Source organism: Numenius arquata, chromosome 22, assembly GCF_964106895.1.
Source record: "Numenius arquata chromosome 22, bNumArq3.hap1.1, whole genome shotgun sequence".
Lineage (NCBI taxonomy): Eukaryota > Metazoa > Chordata > Aves > Charadriiformes > Scolopacidae > Numenius > Numenius arquata.
Genome location: NC_133597.1, coordinates 6,290,269 through 6,302,484, shown reverse-complemented (window position 1 = coordinate 6,302,484; position 12,216 = coordinate 6,290,269). Strand labels below are relative to the sequence as shown.

General features: G+C 53.6%; 1 protein-coding gene across 1 annotated transcript; it reads left to right on the top strand.

The window, feature by feature from the left end:
* Positions 1-7,663: 7,663 nt before the first annotated feature.
* LOC141474498 (transmembrane protein 45B-like) lies at positions 7,664-11,720 on the top strand. Its single transcript, XM_074162423.1, has 6 exons — positions 7,664-7,719; positions 8,461-8,681; positions 8,933-9,142; positions 9,778-9,962; positions 10,603-10,748; positions 11,591-11,720. The coding sequence occupies exons 1-6, from the start codon at positions 7,664-7,666 to the stop codon at positions 11,718-11,720; spliced, it is 948 nt and encodes a 315-aa protein (XP_074018524.1).
* Positions 11,721-12,216: the final 496 nt, after the last annotated feature.

The following is a 12,216-nucleotide window of genomic DNA, read 5'->3' as shown; positions in this document are numbered from 1 at the left end:
ATTATTCCCATCCCAGGGCACGCAGATTAAAGCTGACCTGGGTTTTTAAAAGCACTCCTTGCTTTCTGAAGGCGGGAGAGGGTTGATTCAATCCTCCCCGGCTCCCTTTGCTGCTCTTAGCCAAGTTGACGGCTCCTTTCGCCCCGAGGTTTTCTTTGTCCCTTGTCACTGCGTGGTCACAAAACACTTTTCCCCTCCATAGCACCCGGTGTCTGGAATAGTTTGTGTCTGCCTCATTAACTCCCCGCTCCTACAAACATCCCAGGACTGTCAGTACAGCGCTCGATAATTTGTTTTCCAACTCAGGAGCACATTCTTTCCCGAGGTATGAAGGTCAGCGAAGGAGGCGAGATACAGCCTGTGATTAAGTAAGAAAATACAGGTGGTGTTCATTTCTGGATGAGAATTAGGGATTTTTGGTTTAGGTAAAAAACCACATTTGTAAATAACCTCCGTACCCAAACAAGGGCGTGAAGGTTGAGGGTGCACAGTGTTTGGTCCAGAGATGGATTATTATAGAGAGATGCAATCACAAGCCATCCTCCCCATTTATTTCTTGTGTGATAGAAATACCAGGACAGTCCTAAATTGAGTATTGCTTTTAATGCAACCTTAATATCAACCAGTAGGCCTGGATTGTGTTTTTCACAGTATAAATACTCGGCCCAGTCCTGTTCAACGTATTCATCAATGACCTGGACGAGGGGACAGAGTGTATCCTCAGCAAGTTTGCTGATGATACCAAACTGGGAGGCTGGCTGACACTCCAGAGGGCTGTGCCGCCATCCAGAGAGACCTGGACAGGCTGGAGAGCTGGGCAGAGAAGAACCTCATGAGGTTCAACAAGAGCAAATGTAGGGTCCTGCCCCTGGCAAGGAAGAACCCCACGCACCTATATAGGTTAGGAATGGATCTTCTGGAAAGCACTGCTGAGGAGAAGGGTGTGGGAGTCCTGGTGGATAGCAAACTATCCATGAGCCAGCAATGTCCCCTTGTCGCCAAGAGGTCCAATGGAATCCTGGGCTGCGTAGGGAAGAGTGTTGCCAAGAGGTGGAGGGAGGTCATTCTCCCCCTCTGCTCTGCACTGGTGAGGCCACAACTGGAATACTGCGTCCAGTTCTGGGCTCCCCAGTTCAAGAGAGACAGGGAACTACTGGAGAGAGTCCAGCGTAGGGCAACGAAGATGACTAAGGGATTGGAGCATCTCCCTGATGAGGAAAGGCTGAGAGAGCTGTGGCTCTTTAGCCTGGAGAAGAGAAGGCTGAGGGGAGACCTTATCAATGCTTACAAGTACCTGAAGGGTGGGTTGAAGGAGGATGGAGCCGGACTCTTTTCAGTGGTTTCCAGCAATAGGACGAGGGGCAATGGGCACAAGCTGGAACATGGGAAGTTCCATTCAAATATGAGGAGAAACTTCTTTCCGGTGAGGGTGCCAGAGCCCTGGAACAGGCTGCCCAGGGAGGTGGTGGAGTCCCCTTCTCTGGAGATCTTCAAGCCCCTCCTGGATGCAGTCCTGAGTGATGTGCTCTGGGCAACCCTGCTTTGGCAGGGGAGTTGGACTAAGGGATCTCTAGAGGTCCCTTCCAACTCTGACAATTCCATGATTCTGTAAATTGAATTGTCAGCTGGTGTCTTTGTACTGGACCCACTGGCTGGAGCAGACTGGGGGTATATTTGTAGCCATATCCACAGCTGGCTTCAAAAGGGCTGCGCTGCCCTGGGTGATGTCTCGGGTGTGGGTTTTTGCCTTGTGTAACTGCATCCTGATGTTGTTGGATGGTGTCGCCCAAGGGAGGGGGTTGCCAATGGTCCTGGACTCAGTGACCTGCCCATCCGAGACAGGAAGGAGCTGCTGAGCATCCCTAGGGTGATATCTCACCTCCTCTTCCGAAGCAACCTGGCCAACACCCCCCAGAACCAGCCAAACACTCTTCCTCCAGCTCCAGGGACAAGCCCTTTGCCAAGAGCCCGTCCACGAGCCGCTCGTTCCTCGGGCAGAGATAGGATCTGCCGCTGCCACCCTTCGGGGCCACGTTTATGTAAGGCTGAAATGAGGGTGTAGGCAGCAGAACAAGCCCTGTGCTTGTGCCACCTGCTTCACCTCCTCTGTTGCCTGTTTATGAAAGCCGGTGTTAGCATTCGTCATAATAATAATAATAATAATACTTTGCACTTCCCGAACAACCATCCATCTGCAGCGCTCAAGCTGCTGGCAAACCTTTAATTAGATTGTGCCTCCCACCACCCCCAGGAAGCAGGCAAACATTATCACATTTTTTCATTAGCACCGGGGCTGATGGTGAACCTTTGGGGAGAGGATGTTGCAGTTACAGCTGAGAGAAAAAGAAGAAAAAAATATATTAAAAAATCAAATTCAGTTCAGGGCTTAGCTGGAGAGGCTGGGGGTGGGGGTCGGATAGAGATCTGCCTCCCTGGGAGGAAGAGGAGGGCAACAGGGGATTGCTGGTACAATCCCATAATATTCCTCCATGCCTCAGCAGTTTGCAGCTCAGGAACTGTAATGGAGTTGCATCCGTTCGTGCCTGCAGTCATTTTAGCACGTGCGGGGTGCGAGTGACCGGCTGTGATTTTGGGGAGGGGGTGGCCATCCTTTCTCCGGCCGTCCCCTCATGGGGCTGTTGTTCCCAACCACTTGTCACAGTTTCATCCTTGTTTTTATCATGGGGATGGTTTAAAAGGCTGGAAACTCCCTTTCCTCACCCATTTCATGCACCTACAACTTTTCCCACTGTCTGCCTGGCAGGTACTTTATTAAGAGCTACCCTTTTCATAGAAACCTTTCTCAATGCGCTTTCTTCTTTGTGGCCCCTTAAGCCCCATGGAGAAAGGCACCTTCAGCCTCAGAGCAGATAGGTTTCAGCTGGGCCTCGTTCCCTCCTCTCTCCTTCCAGCTGTTGCCCTCCCAGCCTCAGTTCTCCCTGCTTTCTCCAAGATCTTGGCTTGTCCTGCCTGGGAAGCACCGTTGTGCTGAGCTGCCCTTTGGGGCAACAGTTTGTCCAGTTGGGTGGTTGTAGAAAGGAAAACCGAACTGTGAAGAGGTCCCTGACGGCGCTGCTGAGCTTTTTCTGTTGAGAAAGGTATTTTCAGGCACAAATACAGGTTGGGGGGAGAATGGATTGAGAGCAGCCCTGAGGAGAAGGACTTGGGGGCGCTGGATAAGAAGCCTGGGGGTGGATAAGAAGCTCAACATGAGCTAACAATGTGCACTGGCAGCCCAGAAAGACCCTGGTATCCTGGGGCCCATCAAAAGAAGTGTGGCCAGCAGGGTGAGGGGCTGGGGGGGGGATTCTGCCCCTCTGCTCTGGGGAAACCCCACCTGGAGCAAGTCCAGCTCTGGAGTCCTCAGCATGGGAAGGACATGGACCTGTTGGAGAGGGACCAGAGGAGGCCATGGAGATGCTGGGAGGGCTGGAGCCCCTCTGCTGGGAGGACAGGCTGAGAGAGTTGGGGGGGTTCAGCCGGGAGAAGAAAAGGCTCCGGGGAGACCTTGGAGCCCCTTCCAGTCCCTCAAGGGGCTCCAGGAAAGCTGGGGAGGGACTCTGGATCAGGGAGGGGAGCCATAGGACGAGGGGGAAGGGTTTGACACTGAAAGAGGGGAGATTGAGCTGAGATGTGGGGAAGAACTTCTTTGCTGTGAGGGTGGTGAGAGCCTGGCCCAGGTTGCCCCGAGAGGCTGTGGCTGCCCCATCCCTGGAGGGGTTCAAGGCCAGGTTGGAGTGGGCTTTGAGTGACCTGGTCTGGTGGGAGGTGTCCCTGCCTGTGGCAGGGGATGAAACGAGTTGGTCTTCAAGGTCCCTTCCAACCCCAACCATTCTGTGATTCTGTTTTCCATATTATTTTTAGGGGTAGGTCTGTAAGGAAGAGGTCCTATGGGGGTTGTGTTTCTCTCTGTGCTTGGGCTTATCAAGCTCCTGAAGCCTGGGTGAAGCTGTATGTGTTTGTGGAAGCCCCTCTGCTGCTTGTGGGCTTCCCTGATGTGACAGGACCCTGTGCTCAACCCTCTGCAAGGCATCTTGGAGATGAGCAGCAATGGGTGTACGCAGCAGAACGGCCAGCTCCTTGTTTTCCTTCATTCCTCCTACTTGCTTCCGCTGATACGGAGATAATGAGGATAAAAGAACTCCTGGCTATGGCTTGGTGGCTTTTATGGCTGTGCTGGAGAAGAGCCCATCACCCCAAGGAGGGTTGTGCAAGCTGGTTTGCTTCCATGCTCTTCCAGCCTTGGGGCTTCCCTGGGGCACTGGCGCTCACATGTGTGGCTCTTGGAAGGGCTGGGCATGGCTTGTCCCGCAGCCACGCTTGGGGTGGTTTTGATGGCACGAGGAGTTATGTGCCTGTGGTTGCAACCTGGGGAAAGACCACATTGGGAATGCAGGGAGTGGTTGTTAGTGGTCCTCAGGCGGTGGGAGGCTTGGGCAGTGCTCCCGAGGATATTTTTACACCATCAACTCGGAAGGAGGTGAGGATGCTGGGGTGGCCCGTGGTATTTGGTTGCCTTGAAGCACTTGTGTTGCTCATCTACGCATCTAGTGAGGTGCTAAGGCTGGGCGTGCAGCCATTGGTGATGTGATGAGTGGCTTGTGTCCGGGGGTGCTTGGCGCGGGGCAGCATTGAGTATTGGATAGGTGAAAAGGAGTGGAAAGAGGCTGCTGTGTCCTGCCAGCCTATCTTTTTGGGGGAGAGAGGGCCACCTTCTCCATCCTCTTGGCCTCTGTGGGCTGGGAGATGGAGCTCACAAGGGCTCCGCTTTGGTTTGCAGTCTCCTGGCCCCAAATCTCCTGCCTCCAGGCACCTTTTATAAGGCCAGACACCACCACCCACCCACCCCCAAAAAAAGGGTTATCGTGTACCTGGAAGCCCAATTTAGAGATTTCAGAGCACTTCCAGCAGAGCCTGGCCATGTTGGGCAATGCCACAGCCTTGTCTCTTCTTGGCTCCTTCCCCAGTCATCCAAAAAATCCAACATAATAACTAAATATATGTGGTTGCCATGGGAACGGGGATTGGCCACTCATCCTGATTTTTGTGGCAAACTCTGGGAGGCTTTTCTTTTTTTTTTTTTTTTTTTTCCTTAATAGCAGACACAAGGTGTCCCAGGTTGTGAAACCCGGTTGACTCAGCCCGCCATGAACTGGCCCGCAGGATGTTCGACTCTAAACATCCTGTCTGAGGGCCACCTCCCCGTGGTGGCTTCTCCTTTTATCTGCCTCTTGTGAGTAATAGCCGCTCCTTGCTGCCACGTCTGGAGAGGGAGAAGGACAGGCAGGAGTCGCAGGTAAACTCTCCTGCCCATAGAGGGAAATACCGCAGTGAGCAGCTGGGATGGGATGGACGTGGCTGCTTGAGCTTGGGAAGAAGGGACATGGGCAGAGTCCATCTCTGCAAGGCAAAGGTTTAGCGTGATGATGGCCACCAAGGAGGCTGGTGGAGGTGGTGCTGATGGAGACAATCTGCTGGCAATCTGTGGCTTTAGCTCTCTTTTTGAGGGGATTTATCAGGAGGCGCATCGTGGCGGAGAATGTGCAGGAGAGGGAGTTTGTGCCTCTTCTGTTGGGTGAGGGCTGTTGGCACAAGAGAGATGTGCCTGGGTAGCAAGGATGGAGAAGTATCCACAAAGAGAAGACCATGGCCGGGTGCGCTCAGGCTGGCTGTCCCGGCATGCTGCTCCCCCTGCCAGGCTGATGGTTGCACCCATGGGTGCTCATAGGGGGTACTCACATGTCCACGTGGACAGCATCCTCCTGGTAGCATCGATCCTCCTGCATCAGTGGGAACAAAGCCCTACACAGAGACGAAACCATGGATGGTGATGGACCTGGAGCTGCGATGGCTGTGGGGGGAGAGCCTGGAAACTGGGCAGAAACACTGTCCTTCCCGAGCCGAGCCTGAGCAGTCAGTGCAGGGCACCGTAAGGAGAGCGGGCAGCTCCCGTATGGCTATTAAACACGAGCATCGCAGCCTGGGAGCTGCGGAGGGAGAAGGGCAGCTCAGGTAATAACTTCTGACTGCAGCCATATTTCAAGTCCTCTGACAGACAAACTGGCTCGCAGGAAAAATAAATAACCCGGGTGCCTCTCCTCAGCCGGTGCTCCCTTCCCTGGCTGAGGCTCACTTGGAGCTTCATCAGCTTTTATGTCAGCGTGGACTCAAATGCCGGGGGCCAGGGGAAGCTGGAGGGTGAGAGGTACCGGGTTTTGGGCTCAGTGGGATGGTCAAGGGGTGGTCGTGGGTGTTGGGGGGGTTGTTTTGCTGCGCCTTGAATACACGAGCTGTGCGAGTGGACTGTTGCTTTGGAAACGTCTTTGGTTTCTCTGCAAAATAGTGGCTGTTTTCTAAAAGAAGGTTGTTCTGTGGGGTTTGTTTTTTGAGTGGGTTGCATCCAAGCTTCTGCTTGACAGAAGGGTGGATTTGGGACGTCTTGGCTAAGTGAGAGATGCCCCAGGGTATGTGGTGGCTGCTGAAGAGCGGTGTCCAGGTGGTGGGAAGCAAAGGGGACTCGTGACAACCACCAAAAGCCTTGCTGAATGGGGCTGCTGAGGGGTTACAAAGCAAAAAGGTCCCCAGCACCAAAAAGAAGAGGAATGAAGCTGCTCAGCTGATTGGGGTAGGAGATCCCAGGGACATATCTGAATCGGAGTGGTTTGAGGGCTGCTGGTCCCTAAAGTCGAGAGGGAATGTCACGTGGATGTGGGGTGATAAATCCTTGGGTTAGAGCCTCTGGAGTTGCAGGTGGGATGTGTCTGTTGTCATTCCTGGTGTGTGGGCACCGGGATGCCTCTGCTCTCTTCCAATTATGCATGTCAAATTAACACTCCTGCTAGGTATCTTGATCAGGGTATGGCTTCTGACTCCAGCTTCAGGCTGTTGCCCTTGTAGCCACAGTCCCTGTAGGACAATGGTAAAATTTGTTTATGTATCATGCAATTGGGCGCTGCTTAAGCATGCCTTAATAGTGTTTGTTCTCAGTCACTTCAGCATCTAGATGTCTGTGTAGGGAAGATGTGTGCCCTGGACTGGGTGTCCAGGCTATAATGGGGAAAGACGTGGACATGGGTCATCTCACCCTAATGTAGGCATCCAAAATGGAGCAGAAAGCCATCACCCATCCTCGAACCAGCTCCTGGGATGGGGCGTTTCCCAGCCACCTGAAAGGCTGTTTAGTAACTTCCCTCCTGAAAGGAAACCTTAACACGGTGTAAACAGCTTTGAGCCTTCCCCAGATCACCTGTGTCCTGGAGATGCAATGGATGATGATGTTCTCCAAACGGAAATGTGGACCTTGCCCACGCAGGGCTGAGCCAGTTCCACCGACTCCGGCTCTGCAGCCAAAACCCGACTGGGGATGTCTTGCAGCGCTCTCCCTCACCTTAGGCACTTGCCACGCCACATCCTACCCTTATTTTGCAGCGCCTAATTACTTTCTAGTGTGGGAGGACTCGAAGAACGTGTTGGAGTTGTTCATCCAGCCTCTGCAATTTGCTTTGGTATTTATAAACGCAGCGAGGATGTGATTTGTGATGCAAGGGCAAGTCGGTGTGGTAGATTCAGGATGAGTAATGCCTTCTTCCCTGCACATCTGAGCTGTAGAAAAGGACCAGAAAGCCCATGAGGAGGCAAAGAGCGAGACCTCCTTAGGTGGTAGATGCACACAGAGAGCAAGGAGAGAGGTCTGGCTGAAGGGAACAAGACCATCCCAAGGTAACATCAACAGCTCGCTGCTGTAAGCTTTTAGATCATCACTTGTTCCCTTCTGTGCTTGCTGCTCTGGGATTTTTTTCAACAATTTGAGTGTAGGCTTAAATACTTTACAGGATACAGCTTTGCAGCAGCCGGTTGAGCTGCCGTACCTTTGCTCCTCTCCATCCTTGCTGGTACTTGGTGGTGTTGGTCAGGTTAGCATGAAGGCCATTTTCATGCCTTTAGTCTTGGAGCTCTTCCTACAGGAGATGAAATCTCTTTCTCTTGTGTCAAATCACCACTGGCGTGCGACACGAATGTGTGGAATATTCATGAGACTCCTTTGGGAAATTATGATGGTTCCTGGGTTGCTGCCGCCTCCTGTTGCACAGCCGGTAGGGCCCAGCAAAGCCTTGGCTGGCTGGAGCTGCTGAACACGCCGGCTGGATTCACGCCCTGGTAATTATCTAGTTGGGAGGGAGTTTATGTTCCGAGGAAATAATTGTCATGTTGCTTTTTATTAGCGAAAACTTTGTTATGGTTCCTCTCCTAAGAGCATGTAGCTGTTAATGCTTTCTTGGGCGCTGATGTGTTTATCTCTGGCATGATGAAGTCCTGATGATGTTGCATCTCTGGTACTACCTCTTTGCAGCTGATGTTGGAGCTGTGCACCCCCGCTTTATTGGGATGTGAGTCCCTGAGGACACTGAGCAAGTGAGCAGCCCGACATCTCTCTTGGGGACACTTTGAGTCGGTCCCCAGGCACTGTTTGTCCTTGCAGGTCCAGCAAGCGAGACCCATGACAAGTTTCCTCGGCAGTGCCCTCCGGGGCACCTTCTTCTTCATTTTTGGTCTCTGGTGGTCTGTGCGATACCCCCTGAAGTATCTCAGACGGAAAGCCAACGCCGAGAGCCAGCCCAGCTATGGGGTCCAGCGCGCAGAAGTCTTTGAAGGGGCAGTCAAAGCTTTCTTTGCTCTGGCAGGTAAGAGATGATGATGATGAGTCTCTGCCCCAGTACCTACTGGCACTGCAGCTGCTCTCTCCGACAAGACTGGGGCCGTTTGTAGTGGGAAACAGCTGCGGCTGGTGTGGGAGGGCTTGGGGACATGCTGGTGGCACGCTCTGTTGATGGGACCTTTCTATGGTTCCTCTGGGCAAATACCACTAGGACTTCACCACTGCAAAGAAAGGTTTCCTGCAAGATTGTCCTTTCTTATCCCTTTCTCTGTGCAGGGATACTGGTGGAGCAGTTCATTCCCGCCGGTCCCCACCTGCAGCTGTACAACCCCAAGACACACAGCTGGACCGACCTCGCCCACTGGCACTACACCACCATGTACCTCTTCTTCCTCCTCTCCGGCATCGTGGATGCCTCCCACGCCTCTCTCAAGCTGCCGCTTGGCTTAGATCGGCTCTCGCTGTCTGTGGCTCTGTTTGTGGAAGGTGAATCACACGTGGTGCCTGGGAGAATATGGGAGAGGGGAAGGGCTGGGAGGGTCACCCATGTGCAGCAGCCCCAAATTCCTGGGATGGTTTGAGGCTGGTGAGGTGCTGTGCCAGCAGCCAGAGGTGGAGGGTGTGCAGACATGCGATGGCACCCCCTCCATATTTCTTTCCAAATATGAATCTGGCCATAGCTGGATGCCTCGGGCGCGCAGGAGATGCACAGGGCCCCAGGGATGTGTGCTTCTCCTGGTGAGAAGCAGCTGGAGCTCTCTGGAGTCACAAAAAAGGTGGTGTCCCCCCACCTTGGTTGGATGCACAGAAGGACGAACCCTGATACAAGGCTCTGAAGCTGAAGGTCCCCATCCCTGTGCTCCTCCTGACAGCCCTACGTCCCTGGCCGGGAACCCCCACAGTTATGGGGGCTACTTTGCAGGCAGAGCAGACCCTGGCGCTGGGGCTGTGTGGTCCTTGCAGAGTGAAGGTGATGGTAACAGGCTGTTTGCTGTCTGGCTCTTCCCACCAGGCAGATCATAGCAAGACCTGGAGGACAGTCTCAGTTTTCAGGTGTTTTTCTTAAAAAAAAAAACCAAATCCCACAGTGTCCTTTTCTAACGCAGTGTGAATCTTGGCAGGTTTGCTCTTCTGTTACCATGACTACAGCGATGGTGCACTGGACCACCACCTCCATTCCCTCCTGGCCATGGCTATCTTTGTTGGAGCCCTCTGTGCCCTCCTCGAGGTGTTCATCAGAGACCACATCATCCTGGAGACCATCAGGACCAGCTCCTTCCTTCTCCAGGGCTCTTGGCTTTGGCAGGTCAGTGTGTATCCAGCGCTCTCCTCCCAGCAGTGGGCTTCACAGCCAGGAAGGTGGGTGGAGGGGGGCTGCTCTTTACGGCACATCTGTTGGGGTTAAACTTGTGAACTGGTTGGAATATCTTAGTAAATGAGAGGAGGAAAAGTGCCGGAGCTGTCCTCGTAGAGATATGCATGTGTAACGTATGCAGCACGGACAAACCTGCATCCTAAATGGAAATTAGACCCTGCAAGGGTGGGAAACCATAATCATAGGGCTTCGTTCACTTTATTAGGTCCAATTTTTTCCTCTATTTGTTCAAAGTAGCTGGAAGTATCTGGAAACCTCTCCTAATCACCCAGCTTTGGGTCTAGGGAGAAACGCGCAGCCTGGGAATGTAGCCTTTGGCTTCTCAGCTTTCTCTGGGGATGCTGAGCTTCAGAGCAACCTTCTCTTCATGAAATGCACCCCTGTGTCAGTCTGGGGAGACAAGTGTGTTTGGGGGTGCTGAGGGCAGTGGCCCAGGTATTAGTAGGGATTATTGTGCCCCTAGTCCATAGTCAGCTGCAGCAGCGTAGCTAAAATCAGGAGGAAAAGAGAGGAGGGATGCGCTAAAGCCTGACGTGTGGTGATGCCTAACATGTCTTCTGTCTGTGACCAGATCGGGTTTGTGCTGTTCCCTCCATGGGGAGGACCGGGCTGGGATCAGACCGACCGCAGCAACTTCGTCTTCCTCACCATGTGCTTCTGCTGGCACTACGCGGGTGCTCTCGCCGTCTTGGCAGCAAACTCTGCTGCATCTCGCTGGTAGGTGGGGGAGAGAGGTCCCAGGGGGTACCCGGCACCGTGTGTGAGGTGGGATGGCCGAGAGTAATACCTAGACCAAATGCTACCCTGTGAAATCCAGCCACCAGTGTGCCATGGGACAAGTGAAATGGTTGTCCATGACTTGGCTGGAATCATAGAATGGTTTGGGTTGGAAGGAACCTTAAAGGTCATCTCATTCCAACCCCTGCCACAGGCAGGGATACCTCCCACCAGACCAGGTTGCTCCAAGCCCCCTCCAACCTGGCCTTGAACCCCTCCAGGGATGGGGCAGCCACAGCTTCTCGGGGCAACCTGGGCCAGGCTCTCACCACCCTCACAGCAAAGAAGTTCTTCCCCACATCTCATCTCAATCTCCCCTCTTTCAGTGTCAAACCCTTCCCCCTCGTCCTATGGCTCCCCTCCCTGATCCAGAGTCCCTCCCCAGCTTTCCTGGAGCCCCTTGAGGGACTGGAAGGGGCTCGAAGGTCTCCCCGGAGCCTTTTCTTCTCCAGGCTGAACCCCCCCAACTCTCTCAGTCTGTCCTCACAGCAGAGGGGCTCCAGCCCTCCCAGCATCTCTATGGCCTCCTCTGGCCCCGCTCCAACAGGTCCATGTCCTTCTGCTGTTGGTGGCCCCAGAGCTGGCGGCAGCACTGGGGTGGGTTGTATCCCCAGAGCAGAGGGGTAGAATCCCCCCCCCTCACCCTCCTGGCCACAAAGCAGGAATGGCTCGGTGCCACCATGGAGCAGACAGTCCTTAGCATCCTTCCCAAGCAGGCTGGCGTGAGCTGACTGCTCTTGCTGCCCACAGATTCCTGACCTGTGTCCCTGTCCCTCCCACAGCTGCAACGAGTCCTGCCAGCTGAAATTTGGGGACATCGACGTGGAGCTGGACTGTGGCATGTGCATCCGCAAAGGCAAGAAGAGCTCCAGTGGCGCCTTGCTGCCGGAGAGCCCCTTGGATGACAAATGAGGACATGGAAACTTCTTCCCCACTGTGGCTTAGAGCTCTTGAGATGAGGTTTTTAATTAGTCTTGATAAACTACGCCGGCACTGGATGGTGGAGCATCAGAAGTGGGAGGCAGGACCCCGAAGACAGAGCGTGGCAGGAGATGCCAAGCCTTTCCCGTGTGTCCCTTTGGCCGTAGCAAGAGCAAATCAGGCTCCTCTGGGAGGGAGTTTTTAATTTTCTGTGCTGCAGCTGGGGCTGTGAACTGCAGGACTGGTTTGCTGGTGGAGTCCAACTGGTGTGGCCGATTTGGCTGTGGTTTTTAACATTATTTTTGCTTCTGCTTCTGCAGAAGGGGGCCAAACCAGCGTTCGAACCTCCCGGTGGCTGTCGCTCACTCTGGTGTTAATGGAGGGTGGTTTTTTTGTACAAAGCTTAATGTGCACAGAGAAAACGTGACCACCAATAAAGTACTTTAACGAACCACCTCGATGGATCTCTTCAATACGGACGCCTTGA

Bases quoted from the DNA above. Each gene is read 5' to 3' on its own strand.
- LOC141474498 (XM_074162423.1), top strand. From the start codon at position 7,664: ATGCACACAGAGAGCAAGGAGAGAGGTCTGGCTGAAGGGAACAAGACC. The intron at 9,963-10,602 runs GTCAGTGTGTAT...GTCTGTGACCAG, and splicing joins AGGGCTCTTGGCTTTGGCAG to ATCGGGTTTGTGCTGTTCCC. The intron at 10,749-11,590 runs GTAGGTGGGGGA...TCCCTCCCACAG, and splicing joins AACTCTGCTGCATCTCGCTG to CTGCAACGAGTCCTGCCAGC.